The sequence below is a fragment of the Delphinapterus leucas genome, chromosome 11 (genome assembly GCF_059928025.1).
Source record: "Delphinapterus leucas isolate spDelLeu-1000000601 "Yukka" chromosome 11, BTC_Dleu_Yukka2, whole genome shotgun sequence".
In the NCBI taxonomy this organism is placed as follows: Eukaryota; Metazoa; Chordata; class Mammalia; order Artiodactyla; family Monodontidae; genus Delphinapterus; species Delphinapterus leucas.
Window position 1 is genome coordinate 100,994,568 of NC_143139.1, and position 22,172 is coordinate 101,016,739.

At 58.1% G+C, this 22,172-nt stretch overlaps 1 protein-coding gene across 1 annotated transcript in view; it reads left to right on the forward strand.

The window, feature by feature from the left end:
• TAFA5 (TAFA chemokine like family member 5) overlaps positions 1 to 10,689 on the forward strand; it is a 195,161-nt gene extending 184,472 nt beyond the window's left edge. The window contains exon 4 of the mRNA XM_022596973.2: positions 8,300 to 10,689. Within this exon, the coding sequence (XP_022452681.1) occupies positions 8,300 to 8,308 (9 nt within the window). The 3' untranslated portion in view covers positions 8,309 to 10,689. The remainder of the gene's footprint in view (positions 1 to 8,299) is intronic.
• The last annotated feature ends 11,483 nt before the right edge of the window (positions 10,690 to 22,172 follow it).

Here is a 22,172-nt window from a genome sequence, read left to right on the forward strand (position 1 = left end):
TGGATCATTGCCTTAATGGCTACTTGGTGATCACCCTTCAGAGCCAAGGGTGAATATTTCATCACAGGGACAGCCCAGCTTGGCCCCTGATCTGCCCCTGTTCGGAATTCGAGGCTCAGGGGTGATTTTGCTTTGGTGGCATGAATTCTCAGTCACCCCTCCTCCTTTTACAGGGGCCTTATAACCGGAGCCACCCCTTGTATCAGGATTGGACCTGGATCCTAGCGTTCCTGATCCCAAACCAGAGGCTCCAGAATGCTTTCTTCCCTGCCGGAGGAGGAAACAACACAGCTTGTCCATAATGAGGCAGCTCAACAGAAATAGAAACTGTGGTCCACCAGGACCCAGCCCCCCTCAGAACCCCACCACGCTGGGACGCAGCCTGGTGCAGACTTTCTAGAAACTTCTCTCAGAAGACAGACTCCAAGAACGAGTCATGAGCCAAAGAAAATAAATAAATGGCTGTAAAGATAGACATAATTTTCCCACATCAGAATCAAGAAACAGTATTTTTTTTTAGAAAGAGAAGCTAGACCATTTAGCTACACAATAAATCTGTATTATTACAGCCATCAGCTTGCCTAAAGTAAGGACACTCCAGTCTGCTTGTCTATAAAAGCTAAATAGAACACACAAACCTTCCCCCAGAGGGCCCCGGCAGCTCCCGCCCATCCTCCCGCAGCTCTCTGCCTCATGGCACAGAAGGGCTGCACTGTCTGTGCCGTCCCACATCACTTGATGCCCTGGTTCGAGCAGTCCGCTGCCTGGCCCCCGGTCCCTCACGTCCAGGTGCTGCATCCTAGTGGTGACTGAGTGGCGAATGCTTTCATGGTGAGGAGAGGTGAGATGCCTGGATCAGCCCGGCTGCACCCAGAGCTGGTATCTCATCTTCGGGCTCCCTGCTCAGACCCAGAAAGTCTAAGAAGCAGCTTACGACAGGTGCGGGGTGCGGGGCTTGTGGTGGTTCTGGCCGTCCCCAGGTTTATCCTAAGCTCTTGCTCTCAGGTCTCCTCCCTCTCGTTCTGCTGGGACCCCCATGTCAGCGCTGAGCCCCTGTCTGGCACTTGCTGTGCCCTTGTCCCTTTATCCCCTGAGGCTCAGTCACCCTATGATCTGTGGCAGCAGCCTCGCCCCGGGTGAGCGGGCACTGAATCCGCTCCTGTCCTCCGACCCGCAGGTCCCGCTTTGCGAGGGGGAGGTCAGTGAGCACCCAGACATGCCGACCCTTTACAGTTCGCTCCAGACGGCCCTCCCAGCCTTTGCTGGCTCTCCATCAGCCCAGCGAGGGCTGCGGTCTGTCTCCTCAGGCCCTGGGAGATGAGTGGCTTCGGGTGATCGAAGCCAGGTGGAGGCTTTGTTAGCCAGGGACCCCAGGAGGAGAGACCCACTCCGGCCGGTGCTGAGGCTGCAGGGCAGATGTGGTCCCCCGAGCCCTCACCAAGGGCTGCGGTGTGAGGATGGAAGGATGGGGCTCCAGGGGTCAGACCCTGCGTGTCCCCGTTGGCTGTGCCGCCCTGGGGCTTCCAGACTCGGGCCCTGGCGGGGCCGCAAAGGTAGTGATGCACAGAGCCGCCTGTCTGCTCTGCCTGGTGCAGGGCAGGGCTCGCCACTTCACGCTGCTTCCTAAGCACAAGGGGACGTGTCCTGAGGCCACAGGGCAGGGACGGAACTGCCCCTCCGGCTGAGAGGGCCCTCGGCACCCCACCCAGGCTTCCCCTGTCCACCTGCCCCGCTCCATCCCCTCCCAGCTTCTCTCCTACCTGGCACCGTCGTGGCCTGGCCCTTCAGAACTGGCCCAGCAAGGTCCCGCCAGGCACTGTCCCCAGCCCTCAGCCCTGCAGATTCCCCAGAGCGTCATGGGCCGGGCATGTTCCATATCATCAGGGCTGTGCTCCCTGTTTGGGGGCAGTTCACGTGACCTTGCTGTGCTGTGGGCTCCAGGAGACGAGACCCTCCACTCCTTGCCTACTAAGGACCCCTAAATATCAGGAGGTGGCGTAGTTGTCATTCTTCTTGGCGTTTAGCAGCCCCTAGATGGGGGCAGAGGAGTGATGGAGATTGGGTGGGGGGGCAGAGGTCCTTAGAAGCAGCCGCAGTGACAAGACACAGGTGCGTCTGGGGCAGCTGGGCTGGTGCTCGAGGGGCGGGGGAGGGACTGGGGCCCTGCTCTCTCAATCTGGGCATCCTCAGACCAGGCCTTGGCCCTCGCGCTGCCCGCCCCCACTTTGTCCCCGGCCCCGCCGTTCGAGGTGCCGCATCTCTCTGTCCCGTCTCCCCACCTGTGCGCTAGACGCCAGTGCGAGTTTTCTCAGGGCCTTGGGTCTCCAGGTGGCCGGTCATCTCCTCCCTCACAGCAGGGCAGAGGAGGACGTGTCTGAGCAGCCAGGGCACCTCTGCAGACGATCGTGTGCCCTCCCTCCTCGGGCGTCTGGGACATCCCAGGCTCAGGAGTCAGTTAACCGCACTCCTCGGGTGCGAACTGGCCGGATAAGGTCAGGAAATGGTCCCAGAACCTCAATCACGTGGCTGGGCATGGATGGGATGATGTACAGCCTTTCCAGAAGCTTCTCCCCGGGTTGTTTTTACTCTCTCCGTGGTAGCAGCCTTCATGGTCAAGCTCTCTCGCGCAGGCCATGGTCATCTCACTGCCCCGCAGTTTCTACGTCTCCGCTGTCTGTTAGAACCTTTTGTTCGGGGCTTTCAGCTCAGAACATTGTGCTCTTTAAACAGGAGACTCAGCCTGACCCCAAAGGCAAATGGAAACTTTTAGAGGAAGAGGGAATATCGCTCAGGGGACTCACAGGGCTGGAAGGTTTCCTTTTATTTTATAAACGATGCTTTTATAGCGTCCAAATACCAAGAAAAACCTCCTCGTCACCTCCTTGGCCGGCGGGAAGGACTGCCCTGGACGGGAACCCTGGCCGTGTCCACAGCTCCGTCCTCAGACCAAACACTCCCTGGGCTCTCGCCACAGACTGAGAGGCTCTGTCCACTGAGCCCGGTGACCGCAGGGGACGCGGGCAGTGCTGGGCGGGCTCCTGTGTCAGTTTGTCCAGCGTGCAAGGTTAGGTGACCCTGAGACCAGCTCTGTCCACCTCGGGGGCGGAGTCCCAGAGAAATAGCCGCAGACCCCGAGGATGCAGCCCATGACCTTGGGGTGTTGGACGGCCATGCGCAGAGCTGGAGCCGGCTGAGTGCCGGCTGCTTTCCAGGCCCAGGGACACCAGGGTGTCACACAGAGGCTGCAACCCCAGGACACTCTGGATCTCCGCACACCAGGAGAGCAGCGGCACTGGCCACCGGGATTCAGGAAGCTGGGTGCAGCTCCCAGAAAGCCCCTCGGTGGGGAGAGCAGAGTTGAGAACAGCTCCCTGGCAGCAAAAGTGGGGTGTTGGAGCCTTGTCAGTCACCTGGGACCGGCCGCTTTGCCTCCCTGGGCCTCTGTTCCCACTGGGGTAGAAGGTCCTAAAGCCATGCGGTCAAAGGGTGTCTGGGCGATGTTGCATACGAAGCCATGGTCAGCAGGACAGGGGCTCAGAGAGGGTGTCACTGCCCAGTTCAGAGGGGAGGGAGGTGACCCCGGCCCTGAAGGAACCCACGGGGGTTTGGGGAGACCCCCAGTGCAGTGACAGGTCTGACCCATGAGAAATGTATAACCAGGACGAGCAGGTGCCCTCCGGGAGGCCAGCTCTGGCAAAGCTCAGGGCCCTCCAAGGAGCCGGGGCCCACGTCAAGTTTCTTGACCAAGCTCAGCTCAGGGTTGGAGTCACAGGGCTGCTTAGTGGGACTGTCCAGGGGGCCAGTGGAGCAGGGAAACCCCTACACGGGAGCCTTCACCAGGGAGGGGGAGGACGTGGCCACAAGGATGCCACCTGCTGACCTGGGGCAGCGTCCTGGGCCCTCAGAAGCACAGATGGAGAGGGGACCCCAGGTTGGATGCCCTCTCCAGAGACAGGGATCCAGCAGGGCCCTCATGACACAGCCCAAGCATCTGGCCAGGTGGCTGTCATGGTCCCGCCAGGCCCGGGGTCCTTGTCACTGGCCCTGCGCAGGTGGGAGGTAAGGGCCACGTGGATGAGACATGACTCACTTCACATGGGTCATCCCTGGGGCTCAGGATCCCAGGCGGCGTGGGGGGCAGCCTGCAGGAGAGCAGGGGCTGCTTCCTGGGTGTCCCCGGGGTCTGGCCGATTGTCTTGAGAAGACGCTCCCTGGGGAAGGGCGCTGGAGACCAGTGGGCCGCTTCCCAGCACGGGAATGTCCTGCCGCCTGCAGGGACCAGCCCAGCGCTGGTTTTCCAGTGAGCTGTGAGGGCCAGCACGGGGCCCTGAGCGGGGACCCCTGTGAGGCCCGACGTGGGCCTCGGCCGTGTGCTTCCCCAGCTGGAAACGCTTCTCTGAGGCCAGAGGGGCTCTGCTGGCTTCTGCAAAGCCTGTGTGGCTCTGCTGGAGCTCGTCCTGGCCATTCTGACGACTTTTCTGGGCTGCAAACCCGACTTCCAGGCCTCTTCTCTGGTCCCGAGGCCTGGGGACGAGCTGGCAGCCAGCACTCGGCTGTTGGCTGGGTCGGGACTTGGGTCCCATCCGAGCACAGCCGCTGCGGACATCAGGCTGCCTCCTGTCTGTTCCTGAAGGCCAGGCAGGTGCCGGGGGTCTGACAACAGAGGCCTCAGAGAGTGTCTGAGCTCTGGCCGGGGGGGTCCGGTGACAGCCCACCCTCTCCGGGCAGCTCTGGGCCTGCCTCCCTCCCCACTTAGCCTGGGCCTGGTAGGAGAAGGCAGCAGACATCCAGGGCTCGGAAGTTAGCTGGACGGGCCTCTGTGTCCCTCCAGACCCGCTGGGCTCAGGGGTTCTGTCTCTAGGCTGGCCTGACTGGGGGAACTGGCCAGAGCAGACAGGGGCCTGTATCCAGCCCTCCCCACCCACCCACCTGGGGCAGGAAGTGCCAGAGGCCAGGGTGCGTGCAGGAAAGTGGAGACACCCCCCCCCCAGGATGGGGGACCTACGGGGGCAAACACCTGTGACTGTAAGAAATCACTGGAACGTATGTAGTGACTGCATTGCTTCAAGCCGCGAGGGCTTCCTCACGAAACATCAGCCGTGCTTACTCCCCCCAAACGAAAACCTCCGTGTGTGTGATGCACCATGAATGAAAGCTAAGGGTGGACCAAGCTGGGAGGCAGGCCTACAGTAAACGTGCCCAGGACTCTCCCTGGCCTGTGCACATGGGCGCAGCTGAGATTATACATGCAATCTTGTTCGGATCAGTAAGAAATACAAGACCTGAGCAGATGAACTGACAAGACGGGCCGGTACGAGTGGCCGGGGACCACGTTGGCAAGATTATTCTACTCCTCTGGTCGTCAGGAGAAGTGAAGATGAGCCCTCAACCAAATCCTGCTTCTCTTCTGTCGAATTAAGGCGGACGTGAAGCCTCTGTCATCTCAGCTCGCAGACGACGAGAAGCAGCCCCCCAGGCAGGGAGCGGGGGGCACTGAGACAGCCCGGGTCCCTGGGAGTCCATCCAGTGGGGGCCCCGTGAGCACGTGTGCAGCCCAGGAATTGCCGATCGCACAGACCAGGCTGCCGACCTGCTCTCACAAACAGTGCAAACGTTCACGCGGAACCCAGCCCTCATCGTACACTTGGATATGTTCTAAAGGGTGTGAAGGAAATACACTAAATTTATCCAAATATCTTCTGATATGGAAACGTGGATGGATTTTTATTTTCTTTTTATACTCATGTGTTTCCCCGTTTCTCTACAAATAAGAATTTATACAATTTTGTAGGTAGAAAAAGTAGAATCAGTGCATCCTTTCTTGGTTAACCCCTCAGGTGCCGGTGAGTGACTGTGCTGGACGGTCTCCGTCGTGGACGTGGCTAGACAGATCGGGGAGGGGATGGCTGCCACGTGCTATGGTCAGCAGGGCGATGGACCTGGACGGGCGGGCCTGCAAGGTCCGAGTGAGGCGAGGGTCACCACCACTCCTGGACTCCTGGGTCAAGCATGTCATGCAAGGAGGCCTTTGCCATACTTGGGAAGGCTGGGGCTGGAGGCGTCCACTGGGGTCAGGGTCAGGGCTCCTGGGCCGAGATCAGCAGCTGGCCAGATGTGGAGAGAGCTCTGCAGCTAGGACCCTACGGCAGTCGGAACGGTAACCCCCCCCTCGTGCCCTGGCTCTGCTCCCTGTGCCCTCCCGCTTCTGGGCTGGGCTCAGGCAGCGGAGACAGAGCGAGGGCTGAGCCCACGTGCACCCACAACTGCACGTGGAGGTTCTCTCGGGCCCCTGCCACTTCCGGACGTGTGCTCGCTGCCTTGGGGTCCCCCAGCGGCCCTGCTTCCACAGCCCCGTGGGGGCCCTAGTCCTGCCGAGAGGGTGGGCGCCTGCCAACCTGGAGCCTCAGGCAGCCTTGAGTCCCTTGGGGCTGGGGGCAGAGAGCTCTGACCCTCCCTGGACACCCTCAGCTCTGGTCCAGCTCTGCCATCAACCTGCTAGGTGTCCTTGGGCCTGAAACACCTAAATCCAGTTAACACCCCCTCACCACTGATGCGTTCGGGGCGCCCGCGTGTGCGGGCTCCACACAGAGCTGGGGAGGAGACAGCACGGTCCGGCGGGGGCCTCAGGGAAACCTGAGGTTCTCAAAGCTGCTCCTTTGAACCCTGTGCCGGCCTCGGGGTTCCAGGGCCACGGGCTTGGAGGAGGGGGGCTAAGCTGAGTCCTGTCTGGCAGGTGCCCTTCCTCCTGGCTCCTGGCTGCTGTCTGGGAGAGCAGGTGGAGAGCAGGGTCCCTGCAGGGGCTCTGAGTGCAGTGTCGAGGCGCTGTCAGAACCGGGGTGGGATGTGCAGCCCAGCCGCCTGGGGAGGGGCCTTGTCTGTCCTGGAGGACGGCAGGCCGGAGGCAGTCAGTCCACATTCCCCCCGAGCCGGCCACTGAGGGAAGACAGTGAAGACGTGAGCAGCGCTTACCCGGCTCACGGCCCCCAGCGGCTAATCGCAGTGCAGGACAGGACGGACGGGCAGCGTGAGGCCCTCAGGGTGGGGCCTGGGGAGCGGCCCGTGTGAGCCGGACAGCCTGCACACAGCCCAGCGGCTGAGGACTCAGGAGGAGCCAGGAGGCCGTGGTGTGGTCCGCGTGAGAGGGACAGGGGCCTGTGATGTGGGCGGGGCCTGGTGGGAGTGTGACCGGGGCCGCAGGCAGGTGGCAAAGGGCCGGGGCTCGGGCCGGATGGGGTAGACGCGGGACCAGCCCGGAGGCGGACAAGCAGCTGCAGGGAGAGGGGAGGGGCTTTCTGGGGGAGGTCTCCCCAGCACATCTGGAGAGGCCCCACCCGGGCCATCACACCCGCTGCGTCCCATTCCCATGGCGTGTGTGGGACCCCTAGAACACCGTCCACTCCCTGCAGAGCTGGGCCTGCTGGGAGTCGGTACAGGGAGGTCAGCCCCATGCGCCTGACCCAGGTCCAGGGTCCTAAAAGGCAGTGGCCACCAGGATACTGTCTGTGGGACCCCAGGCCTCGGGGTCCCTGCCTCAAATTGGGGCCACCCTAGGGGATGAGGGAGCCAGTGGTCCAGCGGGGACATGGGACGGGAGGCTGCTGGACACAGGTCCCACAACCTGAGGCTGTGATGCTCTGTGGAAACCACACTCCCTGCTTTCCTGCCTCCGTCACTCTATAGGTGATATCTCCGCTGCCCCAGAGCAGAGGCTGGAACCCTCACATCACTTCACGGCTGTGAGCTGGCCTGTTGTGTCGCATCTCCTGGGACTCTGGGGTGCCGGGTGTGGGTGCTTGGGGCCTCATCAACCAGCATGAACACCCCAGCTCTGCAGCCTCCCAGGGGCTCTGTGGGGGTGAGACACGCGTGTCTCCATCACTCTGCCCTGTGCAGTTATGCAGTGCCTGCTGTGTACAGGGCACAGTGCAAGACACGGTTAGGGAAGCAGTTGGATGCAACTCAGACCCGAGGCCCTGGCCAGCACGGGGCGGAGGACACGCAGCTCACACTGGCCGCTGACGGAGCTCCAGTGCATGCCCCCATCATGGCCAAGGGCGGGGTCCCACCCAGAGCCCAGAGGAAGGGGGCGCCCCCGGGCTGCCCTCTGTGACAGGCGTAGGGTTCTCCTCCAGCACTGGGGCCCGAGATCTGGTTTTTGTCCTCGAGGAAGGCTGCTGGCATCTTTCAAGTGTGCTGTCCGGGCGAGGCCAGCCTCGTGGACGATCTCTGGGTTCCCGCCATGCCCGACGGGAACCCTTGGTGTCTGCGGAGGCTGACGGCTCTCTTCTCTGCCCCTCAGGTCTCCTGACAAACGCAGCCCCACAGGGGCCCCAGGAGTGACTCTGGCTCCCTGGAGAGGCCACAATCCTCAGTCGGCCGTGGATGCCACCCACCCTCTGCCACCCGCCCACCCTCCGCTTCTCTAGCCTGTCAAGGACAGCCTGCTTCCTCGGCCGCCTGAGCTGACTCTGTCCGGCCTCCCCGAGGAGTCAGTCCTGGGACATACAGCAGGGCTGCGCCACCGGGCGTCCCTGGAACCTGGCCTGGCCACCCTCCCGGACACAGACCAGGAGGCGGAGGCAGCTGCAGCCCAGCCAGCCCGAGAGAGGAGGACAGCGCCGGGCCCGGGGAGGACTGAGTCTCGGGCGCAGAAGTGGCCTCTCCTTGTGCCCCAGACTGTCTGAATCGCTTTTATTTTCTTATCCTTTCAGTATATTCAATAGACCAAAGAGCAAAATCTATTTTAACGCGGACTCGTACTTACCATCAGAGTCCCTGGGTTCGACTGGGGGGCACGGGGGCAGAGACGCGCTGGAGAGGCACAGCCCACAAACGCTGCGGGGCCCCCGAGCAGCCGGAGGATGCGGCCGGAGGACACACGGCCGGCGATGTCCCCACGTGGACCCCGCGGGTGCGCCTGGCCGGGAGCACAGCTCGCTGTGCACACCTGCTCCTCTGTACTTAGATGGACTTCCTCGTACTAAAATCACTTTCTGTTTTAACCAGTTAAACACGCCTCTTTGCAGCTCCGTTCTGATAGTGGGATAATCCAGGATTCGCCAAGAGCATGTCGGGTCTCCCATGACTGCTGTCTCATCCGATCACCATTTAGCTCCCGAAAGCAAATTAAAGAAAGCGAAAGTAACACTTGTTTGAAAGAGATCATTAAATGTATTTTGCAAAGCCGAAAGTTATATATTTAACAGTTTTTATATGTTGTATATTTGTAGAAAATCCTATTTAACAATTCATGTGGTAGCCCCGGCCGTCGTGAAACGTGGGCCGGGGCTGGGGGTTCCCGAAGTCTCTGGGGAGGGCGGGCCGGGGGACCGGCATCCCCGGACGTAGGGGCGCCCGGCACCGCCGAGGGGCAGGACTCTGCGGGCAGCGAGCTGAGGACCAGGTCTGGGGTGGCACAGGCATGCTGGCCGGTGCCAGCGGAGAGGCCCGTTGCCTTTTGCTGGGTTTGGGTTGGGTGGTCCCTGCCCCCTGGGGCTCTGTTGTGGGAGTGGCCAGTCCTTTGATCACGCTTCTTCCAATGGATTTTGTTTCCCTTTTTCTTACCCCTCTCCCGTTGATGCAACGTGAAGGCAGTTTGCGGCCGGCCTCGTCTTCTCAAGCGGACACCCTTATCTTTCTCAGTCTTCATGTCAGAGGGTGGAGACAGCGGGGGATGGGGGAGCCCCCATCTTCCCACTTCCCTCCTGCAAGGCGGGGTCACCAGGCCCCACGAATAAGGGAAAGTTACGGTTTGCCTTCCCCTGTCCACCCTGTGCCAGGTCCCTTTATTTTCCTGAGTTTCAGCTTAAGTATGCTACCTAAGAGTCCAATTAACAGGAGTATTATGCTAGGTCTATGCTACTAAAAAAAAAAAAGGATAAAAAAAAAACTATATAGAAGCTGCTCCAGCCACCCATAGACTAAAGACAGGAAAGAAAATCCATTTATTTAAGACCCATTTCAATGTCCACGAGTATATAATTTACCTTCGGTCACCACAAATTCATGGGTACGTGTATCCTGGGGTAAAAGGACTGGCCGAGGTTGGGGTTTGTCATCACAGAGGAGGCGGCCTACGCAGCGTGCTGTCCCGAGCCGGCCAGCCCCAAGCTCCGCGGCCTGGGCTCACCCCGGGGGCAGCGAGGGAGGCCCCGGGAGGGTCGCCCGGCACAGCCGCCAACGTCCCCACCACCACCCCCCTCGCCTGTTTCTTTTGACAGTGGGTGTAGACACCTTCCGAGGGCAGAGGTTGGGAGATTTGATATGTTACAGCATTTTTTCCCTTGTTTTACAGTATTCAGTTTTGTGTCGATTCAGCTAAATTATGAAAATAAAGAAAAACTCCTTTGATAAGCATGGCTTTTGTTCGCTGGCCGCGGTGTCCTGGGACAGGGCTGTCGCCGGCGTGGCTGGTGGAGACAGAGCCCTGGGCACAGGTGGTGACAGGGCCTCTTCCCGGGAGGCAGGCCCACCGTGATGGTGCACAGTCAGGAGCCCTCCAGGTTTTCCTGGACCCCCAAGGATACTCCCTGAAGCCCAGCCCCCGGCGCTTAGACAGCGTCTGGCCCGTAACTACTATCCCCTGGGAAGCCGTGTGCTCCTGGCCAAGCCAGTGGGAAGTTGACAGACACGTCCATTCAGCCCTCCCCCAGGGTCAGTGAGCCAGGCCCTTCCCGCACATGCCCCCAGTTCCAGGAGCAGAACCCCACTCAAGGGCTCCAGAAGGGGACCCTCGTCTAAAGGACCCCCTTCCCCGGGAAATCCGCTCGGACCTCCAGAGAGCACTGTTTGGCATGTTCAGGATCCATCACCTACAGGCGTGTGTGCATTGGGGGAGGCCTTGCTTGTCTGCTTCCAACTGCTCTTGATAAAACGTCAACCCTGGGACCTGCGGCCTGGGGGGCGGGCCGCGGGCCATTCGAGTTCTGTGCTTGATTTAAGGAGACCTCACTGGCCGTTGGAGCTGTTACAGGGAGTAAGGAGAGCCCCGCCCTCTGGCACAGAGCCGGGCTTGTCCTGGGAGGTAGGGAAAGGACAGAATGCAGACCTAGCTGCTGCCACAGGGACCCCCAGGTGGGCCCTTCCCCTCTCGAGGGGGCCTGGGTGCCCTTGCCAGAAAGGGCCTTCCCCGGGGGGTGTACCTCAGGGAGCGGCTTGGGGGCTTTGCCATGGAGCCCAAACAGGGCAGGGCAGCTTGATGGGGAGAGGGGCCCACCCTCGCCTCCGCCCTCTGTCCACGCGGAGAAACGAGCTGGAAGGGGCCGGGGTTTACGTGCAGGAGGTGAAGCAGCCCACGGGAGAGCCGCACGCACAGCCGCTACTCCGGAGACTTCTGGGCAAAGCGGGGGGAAAAACAAAATCGTGAAGCTAGGGAAAAGAAAAGAGCTTCTGGGCCACCAGGGCTCGTAAAAGCGGACACGGGTCTCCAGCCGGATCCAAGGGTGTGTACCGGTCAGGATGGGTTGGGTGGCGCTGCAGGAACAAACAGTCCGCCTGTCCAAGTCCAACGTTCCCCTAAGCAGGGCTCTCCCCTCCTGCCCCAAGCCCGTGTGCCTGCTGGGGACGTCTCCGTGATCGGGGGACACGCAAGCACCCAGAGCCGCCTGCAGAGGCTTCTGCGGGAAGCAGCGTCTGCCTGCACCTCCTCTGCTCCCAGCCACGCCAGACGTCCCAAGTCTGGGGAGAGTCTGGCTCTGCCATGGAAGCTGCGCGTCTGCTGTTCGCTGACCTGAACTGCTGGCCTCAGTCTCCTGACCCACCAAGTTCGAGAGGCATTGTTGCTGCCCACCTCCAGGCTGGGGAAAAGACGTGAGGTCCACCTCCCCGTGTGGGGGATGGATGGTCACGCACTCCCTCCACGGCCCGTCCCAGCCCTGCTGCGACCTGAGGCTGAGACGGGCACGGTCGCTGCCCCCAGGAAGGGGAGGATTCAGACCGTCCTCCCGGACTGCCGGCTGGCCACTCCCACAGCCCCTACAGGACAGCCTTGCCCGAGGGCAGCGTTCCTTTGGCATACGGCCTGGCCCTGGGGGTGGCCGCCCCGCTGTGTGATGGGAAGGGTGGGAATCTGGCGTCAGTCCTGTCTGAGCTGCCAGCAAAGCTGAGATGCGCCTATTCTCTGGGCCTCAGCTTCCCCGTTGGCAGAATAGAGGGAATTGGGCCGAGTTCACCAGGTTTCCTGAAGATCAAGGAAGACCGTTCTCGTTCGGCACGAGACTCTCCTGGCGCGCAGGGCGGCGTCCTTAGAGAACGGGAGGCGTGTTTATTTAGGGGCGGCTCTGTGATTAGTGCCACCGGTGCACTGCTCCATCTCTCAGAACCCGGTCCTGAGGCCACCTTTAACGGCTAGTCTCCATGGCCACCTGTTGGCCTGCATCCTGGCTCTGCCTCTTCGAGGGTGTTAATGTGAACCCAGGCTGCAGGCAATGGCTGTGGGGCAGGTGCAGCTCCGGGTCAGGGTCCGAGCAGGGCTTCCTCGTGGGTCCCACTGTCACCGTTGCTACAGTGATCAGGCGAAGGCGCCATGGTCAGTTCCGGGACTGGCCAGCCAGGATGTGTGTACAAGCCTGTGTAGGTAGTGTGTGCACGTGTGCGTACACGTGCCTGTTTTTTCACGGTCACCTTCATGTTCTGTGCACTTTCTAAGTCAGGGGTCCGAGGAGGAGCCTCCAGGAGCCCCAGATCATGCCCAGAGGCGTCGTGTCGGTCCAGAGGGCACCTGGGGTGGGTCGACCCCAGTGGACACTGCAGCCCCGATGTTGCCAAGGCCTCTCCTGCTGATGTGCCACGTGCCACAGTAACTTGTCACGTTGGCCTTTGGGAGGGGACCCCTTTGCCATCCTTGTCCTGAGCTGACCATCGCCCAGAGAGGCTGGCACCCACAGAAAGTGTGCTTCTCTGGAAACCCCCTCGTGGAACGTGAGGACCGGAAGGTTCCCGAAGATTCCCAGGGTGCTGGGCTCTGCGAGGAGTGCCCGGCCTGCCCGGCCTGCTGATCTGACTGATGGTGGGCACCGTGCCCCCAGCAGAACCAGTGACAGTGTCCTGAGTGTGTGGAGAGGACCCACTTCAGGGCTGAGAAAGGCTCCCGGCACACTGGCCCTGCTCCCTTAGTGGCCTGGGTCGGCCCAGCCCAGGGAAAGGCCATAGTGGGTGCAGGAGGGGCCCCTGTCTGCTTCCGCAGCGGGTGGGGCAGGTGAGCCCCGGGGGAAGGGCTACAGAAGGCAGATGGGGAGGGGGGAAGGAAGTGGGCTCAGAGGCCCAGGGCGGGGGCGATGAGTGGGGCTGGGACGGGCGTCTGGGCTGCTCAGCGCAGGCGCAGGACCTCAGGACAGCTGGGGACAGCAGCCGCCCCCAGCAGACGCGCGCCCGCCTGTGCCCACCCGAACCTGCTGGCCGTCCCCACACACGCTAAGATGAAGGTTCACAGGCGCCCACTCCCCGGGGGTTGCTCACGCCCTCCACCCTGCCCCCGGGGGCCACTGCCCCGTGGACACGGGGCTCAGCTGCTCCCAGACAAGGGACGGCGTGCAGGCCTTTGCGGGAGCTGCGGTGATGGCGGTGAATGAGCGCTGCCCCGTGCTCCCCGCTGCTCCCGGTGGGTGAGTGATCAGAGCCCCTGGTCTGTTTCCAGAGGTCTGTGTGTCTTTCTGTCTCTCAGCCGCACCCCAGGCCTCAAAGGCAGGGCCTGATCGCCCAGCACACGAGCCGCCACCTCTCCACTCTGGCTGGGGTCCCAGCCTGGGGCATTGGGTGTCCCTGCTGAACATGGGAGTGGTCTCCCCAGTCTCGCTGCCCCGAAGGGCCCGTGTGCCGCCTTTCCGGCTGGTTGTCTAGTTTCCTGGTCATATGTATTTTTTCCATTTAGTCGTTGGCATCTTTAGGGGCCACACTGCATCTGAAATACCTTTTATTTCTTCCTTCTGTGCCCAGGGTCATGGAATTGCTTTAAAATAATATTAATTTTCTGCTTTTACAGATGTCACCTCATTTATTCCTTCCGCCAGGGCTGCAGGGATGAAATCTGTCTCTTTCCTTGGTGGGGTGGCGGGCAGGGGGCCCTTGCAGCTGGGGCAGCACCCAATGGACCTGCATGTGACGTCGCCCTTCGTCCCTGGGGCAATAGGAGCCTGAAAGTCGCCCATCTCAGCCAGCTGCGCCATCCAGTCCCGTCGTAAAGGTGGGAAGTGAGCGTGGGAAGCGGCACAGGTGCCGTCCGAGGGCGTGTCCCCACCGTACAGTCCACCAGCTCTGCAGAGGGTGAGCAGTAAGGAAAAGTTACTCTGACGCGTAGGAAAACGGTCAGCAAGATTTCATGGAGGACCAGGGCAACTGGGGAGGTCAGGCTCCCCTCCCAACGCAGCAGACAGCCGGGGATTTACAGCCAAGGAGCAGAGTGGACGGGAGACCAGGACCAGAGACGCCGGGCGCAGGGGGTTCTTCCTGTAGGCACGTCGGCGAAGGTGGGGGTCCCTCTAGACTGACTCAGTAGGACCCTAGCTAAGATGGGGCCCGTCGAGAATGCACACGGAATCCCAAGGCCAGGTCTGGCTGAGCGCAGGACTCCAGGGGCCTGATAAAATTTGGTCAAGGGGAGCGTTCTGGTCATGTGCTGTCGCTAAGCGTAGAAATGGTGCCTTCCACACAAACCTCACAACTCGACCCTCCCGTTTGAGCCCAGCCTCACTCCTGGGAAGACCAAGAAAGGAAAAGCTCCCATTACCAGGGAGACACTGAGACTCACGCTGAGCCCATGGTCACCGCCAGGGTTCTGACGCTCCTTGGGGAGGGGAGAGGGGAGATGAGAGTCATTCTCGGAGGCTCCTTTGGGAGCTTGGTCTCACGCTGCCCAGGCTTTGACAGGGTTAGCCCTCAGTCAGAGGTTGGCCGTAAACCCTTGAACAAAGCCCTCCCCTCCCTGTCCGGGGAGCGCAGCTGCACTGCCCTGAGTGACGGGCTGCGGCCCAGCGGGCACATCCAGGCCCAGGCCCCCGTATTCCAAGGATGGGCCCTGCTGCCCCTGCAGTTCTGGGGCCCCATTGCCGGGGCCTCCCAGGACCTTTCCCGAGGGATGAGGCCTCACCAAGCCGGGCAGACAGGCAGCCTGGACTCCCTCCCGAGAGAGTTGGATGGGCTTTCCATGTCCACGTGCAGAGTCCTGGACCCACGTGCCTGCCCAGTCTCGCCCCAGAAAAGCCACGTCAGCTAACACGCTCAGCCACACGGCCCACTCGGAGACAGTCTGACGGGGCCGAGGCGGGAGGGGCCACGTCAGGGCCGAAAGCCCAGGGCCCGGGGCTCCTGCTGACACAGACAGTGGCGGGAACCCCGTCAGCCCTTTGCGGCCTCCCTTCAGCCCCATGGCTGGAGGCAGGAGGCAGAGCAGCCTCAGGGCTTAGGAGTCAGGAGCGTGAACGCAGGACACAAGTCCCCAGAATCCACATGGTCCGGGAGTAGCTTCCATATGCTGTACGCGTTGGGAGGTTGCTGGTGTCCCTACAGGGAAAGTGCCCTGATGCTCAGGGGCCCCGCGACTCACCCTCCCTGAGCAGGTGCCCTGGGTCCTCCAGATGCCTCCATGGTCTCGGGCCCCTGCACGCAGGAGGACGAGAGCAACCCCAGGGGACCTAGGGGCAGAGGGCGGACGCCGCGGGGAGAGCTGGTCCCGGCAGCAGGATCATTAACGTGCGTGGCTGCCAGCTCGATGGACTCTCCCCCTGCCCAGTTTCTCAAGGGCCGTTGTCAGTTCCTGGTGCCGAGCTCCCATCATGAACTGCGATGATGACAGATCCATTAATGAAATCGATTCGGTCACGTTATCAGTTTAATGCCTAAATCGGAGCCCGATCTCACCCCCAAGGCTGGAGGCAGACTGTCATAAGTCGCCCAGAGAGAATGAGCTTCTGACTTTCGAATAATTAAACTTAGGTTTCTGCTTGGGGTTCATAAAATTCCCCTTAATTATGACTGTGAGAGCCCCTCAGTCATGGGGGGGCGAGTTGAGGCCGGAGGCGGCCCATCCCTTTGGGGAAATAGCCTGTGTAATGCGTGTGGGAGGGTTTGTGGGTGGGGGCGGGGGGGCGGGTGCGGTGTCAGCCAGGCTCAGATGCCCTGAGGCTCCACCATGTGGGGATGGTGTGAGGGCCTGAGCGAAGCTCCCAGAGCCGGGCAGCGGGGCTTCTCCTCCCTTTGCCGGTCAGTGCTGTTCTCCAGGCCCTTCCAGTGAGGCTCCAGGGAAATACCTGCTGGGGAAGCAATACAAATGCAAATGTGCCGGCACAGTGGGTGAAAACTGTGTTCAGACACTAAATTGGGGTGTGTGTTAGCAGGATCCTACTCTGTCAGATTGTCAGGGAAATTTTTGTTTTCAAAATTAGCTTTCCAGTGGTTGCTTGATCCTCGGAGGTGTCTGCGTGTGTCTGTGCGTGTGTGAATGTCCGTGTGTGTGTGTGTGTGTCTGTGGCAGTGTCCATGATGTGTGTCATTATCCTGGTGTCTGTGTCAGGCCCCATCTGTTGTCCACAGGAGGAGGGGTCCTGGGCCCAGACCCTGAGCTTGGCCTGTCTTCGGGGAGGAGGGGCTCCCTGGGGGCTCAGTGATATAAAAGTGCTCCTGGCCTGGCACGGTGGGTGCCAGAGACAAGTCCAGCGTCCCTCTGCTGGGACACACCTTCCACTCGGCCACTCAGGGCCCTCCTGAGATGTGTCCCCCAAACATGAGTCCCATGGACCAGAGGCGAAGAGAGGGGCACCCAGGAGCCCGGACCCCAGAAACGTCGGGCAGCAGAATCAGCCCCAGAGCGCGGACGGCAGTGTCCGACGTGGACTTCCAGAGAAACTGCGGTTTTTCAAAAAGGGAAAAGAAAATGTGAGAAGGGGGAAAGATGCTGTAGGGAACAGGCACAGGGGAACCAAACGCAGTGGCCATCGCTCCCCAAGGGGCCATACCTGCTCCCAGACGCTTCCCTGGGTGCCGCCTCTGGTGGGCCTTCCCCTTCTCACCAGCATCCCCCCCGCTCCCCTCCCCATGACAGGAATCCCTCACTCGCCGCTCACCTGCGCTTTCACGGCAGCCCACCCAGCACGGCTGAGCCCTGGCGCTGGGGGACGGCGGGGAACAGAGCAGATGAAATGTCGGCCCTGCTGGGTCCAGACTCTGCTGCAGGGTCGGGGGAGGCCCGGGGAAGGCAGCCCCCCACCAAGCAGATGGGTAAATGTCGTCTCCATCAGGGTCAGCGCGGGGAGGGGAGGAGGGCCCGCTGCTCGATGCGGGGGTCAGGGCCCATCACGACGTAAGTTGTCCTCATCTGTTTGAGACAAAGCCTTGAACCCAGAGTAGCCTTCTTTTGGGATTGGTTGAAATTCGAAGTTTGGGTCTCTGCTTTGCTTTCCTTCCCACTCAAGGTTTTTCAGAAGCCGGTCTAGACCTGCCCTCTGCTTCTCTGAGGCTCACGGCACGGCCTCCAGACCGGGCCCTGAGAGGTGCCCTGTCCGATGGTGACGTGCCAGGTGGCACTGGATGTGACTTCTTTGGGGCACGGACCCTGGTCGCTTCCCCACCCCCACAGAGCACAGACAGGACACGTGGTGGACCTTCCATGGCCACACCCCCAGGATCACCACCACGCCCTGTGCTGTACACACCCAGCATGATCTGGCAGAAACAAGATGCCCGTTCAAAGCACCGTCTCCTGGGCTCTGTTCAACCCTTTCCCTCTTAATGAAGTGAATGGCAACCTGCCTGCACGAGGAATTCTAAGAGAAGACCATCCTCCCAGCCACCAAGAGACGGGCCTAAGCAGGTCACCAGCTGGGTGGTGGGCCTGTGAGCATCAGGGTGGCCACAGACCCCCCCGAGCACCCAGGGCCGAGGACCCACTCCCTGGTGCAGGCATGCAGAGCACAGAGACTCTGTGGGTCAACCTGCATCCTGTGGGTTCAAAGCCACACCGGAACATCTGAACAAGAAGAAGGAGAGGCGTGGAGACAGCATCAAGGCCAGGACACGGCCTCAGCCGAGCCTCAGGACACGGAGCCCCCGTGAAGGGAAGCTGCCTACAGCCCCACATGTGTCAGCTTCCTTCCCGCTTCCCCTCACGTGCCTCAGATTGACGCCCTCTTTAAACTCTGCCTTTGCTCTCCTGGTCAGATTCCACTTTGGGCTTTTCAGGGAATAAGATTCTTCCCATCTTGAAACATGGACTCCCCAAGCGTCCTCTGCCCAGCCCAAGGGTCACGTGCGTTTCCCTAGTCTCCTGGACATAAAGACCCACGGGAAGGGGCTGCATCTTTTCTTGCATCTCCAGAGCCTGGTGACTGTCAACTCTCACCACACCTGTTAAGTGAATGTTCAAATGTTTGTGGAATAAACTGAGTGTCTGCACGCAGGGCCTTGGGGGCTCTCAGTGTGAATGTGAGGGTGGCCTGCTGGGATGTTTCTGAAGGTTCTATTTGAAAGGGGAAGAGACAGTCAGCTGAGGCTCCAAGGGAGGGTACAGCAGTCCCTGGCCAGGCCCTGGGTGAAGGAGAGGTAGCCCTGTGAGCAACGTGGATTGACTCCTCTGTACTTAAGTTTCTCAGCCAGCTTGTGGGTTCTGGAAGGTTCCATGGCACATGCATCACAGCTGTTAGCATCAAGAGTGGAGCCGTACAGCAAGCCCTGCCCTGGACACATGCAAATGAACAATTAACCAGGCACACTAGGGGACAGAGAGTGACCCTGGACCATGAGCTGGAGCCCTAAAGGAAGGAGACTTTGGGGATGGGAATCATGGGGCCACCATGGTGGATCGTTGCCATGACAGCCACTGTGGCTCACACACTGATGCTGAGCTTGGTCATGTGACACCCTTCGGCCAATCAAACAACAGCAAATGTGATGCAGGCAAACGTTTAAAAGGCACTGGCTTCTTAGAATTTTCCTGCTCTTGATGCTGTCACATCCTATTACCATGTGACCCAGTCTAGGTGATGCCACAGGAGGACGAAATAACACATGAGGCCATCCAAGCCCAGCTGACGACCATCGTGAGCCCAGCTGAGATCAGCAGAGGAAACATCAGACAAACCATGTGCTGGACACACGAGGGCCATGGATAAACAAGACTGTGCAAACCAGACAGCAGTGGGTTACTTTGGAAGTTCTGGGGGAGAAAAGTCAACCATTCCAACTTAAAATTCTATGTCTAGCCGAGGTACGCTTTGAAAACGATGGCAAAATAAAGATACTTGAAGAAAAATTAAAACTGAGAGAATGCACTGCTAAAAGACTCTTACTCCAGGAAATACTAAAGGATGAGACAGGAAAGAAAGTACCCCAGGTGGAAGCTCGGAGGTTCAGGAAGGAACAAGGACTGCGGGAGGTGGGATGCTGGTAATGGTAGGATGGTGAGGTTCGGCAACTCTTCCTAAGAAAACAGCCACACAACCCGAATTCAGTTCCCCAGCACAGCCCTTTGAAAGCACTGAATAAAGGCAGGAAGAAATGATGAAGAATTTACTTTTGAAAGAACGCTGCTGATCAGGTAAGAGCTGCATTTTTGTGGCTTTCTTCCTGGGGCTGCTCCCAAAACCCCAGGTTTGGTGATAGAAAACACAGCTTTGACGCGTGAGGCAGCAGGTGACATAGCTCGGGGCAGCAGGGAATGTAAGGAGGACCTTTGTGAGCAAAGGGCACCAATGGGTCCAGATCCAAAGCTGAGCATCAGGTTTGCCCGAGTGCCTAGCTGACCACTAAGCAGCACAGGACCGTGGGGCAGAAACTGGAGACATTATTTGTGATGATGTGTTTAGGAAGGCCATGACTTTGACTGAGGACATTCCCCAACCTGCACGGTCCAGGCCACCGAGAGAGGAGCGTCTCCGGCTTGAGGTGTCAGAAGGAAGAACACGGGGTGGTAGAGGAAGACGGACACCAGAGACCCAGAAAGTGGGCTAGCCCCCAAACCTGAGAATGCACTCTGCCCAAATCCTCAGGTGGGCACTAGACCACATAGGTGTAGGATGCACACATGGAGTCAGGAGAAAATAAGCACAGCTGGAAACCAGAACAACACGAAACAAAGCCCTAAGCAGAAACATCACTTCTCCACACTTCGGGGAAGACAGATGTCTCAGTTTCTGAGGGCAGGCAAAGTCACCACCAGCTGTAACAAAAACCGACAACCCTCAGAAACAGCAGACATTTCAGAGTGCCCACAACATACTACTTACAACGAGCTTTCCACCAAGATTTATCAGGCATGCAAAGGAGCAGGGATGCGTGATGTGTACTCAGGAAAGAATTCAGACGTAGAAACCAATCGGAGCCAGCCCTGCCGTTGGATTTAGCAAGACTTCCAAGTAGCTCTTATAAAGGTGTCCAAATAATTAAAAGACAATGTGGTATTCATGAGTAAATAGATAGAGAATTTCAGCAAAGAAATTAAGACAACAGAAGAGCAGTTCTACAGGAGGAAAGTACAATATCAGGACATAAATTGAAAAATTGACCAGATGGGCTCAACAGAAGACCGCAGCCAGCAGAGGAGAAAGCTGGTGAGTCTGAAGAGAGACCAGTAAAAGGACTCAACCTGAAAAATGGACAGAAATGATGGAAGAAAGTTGTAAAAGCTTCAGAGACCTTTGGGGACAATATGAACCTGCCCAGTATCGGTGGAAATTAGGTCCCTGGAATGAGAGAAGAGAAAATGTGGAGTAGAAACAGCATTTGTAGGAACAATGGCCAAGGCTCCCCAAATCTGGTGAAAACATTCAAACAGATTCATCAGATCAACAACCCAAAGCGGAATAAACACAAGAAACTACAACAAGGCATATGGTATTCAAACCTCTGAAAGACAAAGAGACATCCTTGAAAACAGTAAGAGAAAATGACGCATTTCATGGAGGGTACAGTGATGGGACTCATGGCTGATGTCCCAACAGAAACCAGTGAGGCCATCGACAGAGGAGTGGATAAAGGAATTGTGGTACATATATACAATGGAATACTACTCAGCCATGAAAAAGAATGAAATGATGCCATTTGTGGCATCATGGGTGCACCTAGAGATGATCATACTGAGTGAAGTAAGTCAGACACAGACAAATACCATAGGCTACCACTTATAGGTGCAACATAAAAAGTGAAACAAATGAACTTATTTACAAAACAGAAATAGATCCACAGACATAGAGAACAAACTTATGCTTACCAAAGGGGAAAGGGGGGAGGAATAAATTAGGAGTTTGGGATTAATATATACACACTACTATATATAAAGTAGATAACCTACAAGGACCTACTGTATAGCACAGGGAACTATACTCCATATTTTATAATAACCTATAAGGGAAAATAATCTGAAAAACTCCCCCTCCATATATATATATATATATATATATATATATATATATATATACGCTTGACTCAATTTGCTGTATACTTGAAACTAACACAACATTGTAAATCAACTATACTTCAATTAAAAAAAAAAAAAGAGATATCAGACACTGCAGAGACAATCTGAAGTGTCCAAGGGAAAAAATGTCTGCCAACTAAAGATTCTATTTCCAGAAAAACTATTCCTCAAAATAGAATGTGAAATAAAGACATTTCCAGTAAAACAAAGCTGAGAAAATTCCCTGCCAGTAGTAGTACTGCAGTGCAAGAAATGCTAAAGTATTCTATAAATAAAAACAAATATGCATGTGTACACAATCTCATAATTTCTTTAGAATACATATTATTGGGTTTAAAATGTACAGAGGTTTTATTTATCTCTGTATAAAGGTATATAGCCCAAAGATTGTGGTACAAACAGAAAATGTGATGAGGTTCCTATTTTTTTTTCAGAAATCACTTAATATTAACCTTAAATTCAGTGTGATAACATAATATAATCCATAGTGAGACCTCTAGAAAATAATGCAGTTTTACCTAGAAAGCTGAAAGTGGAATTGAAGTGGTATGCTAAAAATATGTGATGACCCCAGAGTAGGCAGGAAAGAGGGGCTATAGAAACAAACATGAGATTAGAGCATGGAAAAGAAAGAGCGAGGTGGCCCCAAAATCCAAGCACCTCAACAGTTATATTAAATACAAATAGAAGAAACTCCAATCAAAAGCCAAGAGTTGGCAGATGGGGTAAAATAACAAGAACAAAATATGTGCTTTACCCAGACAAACCCTAA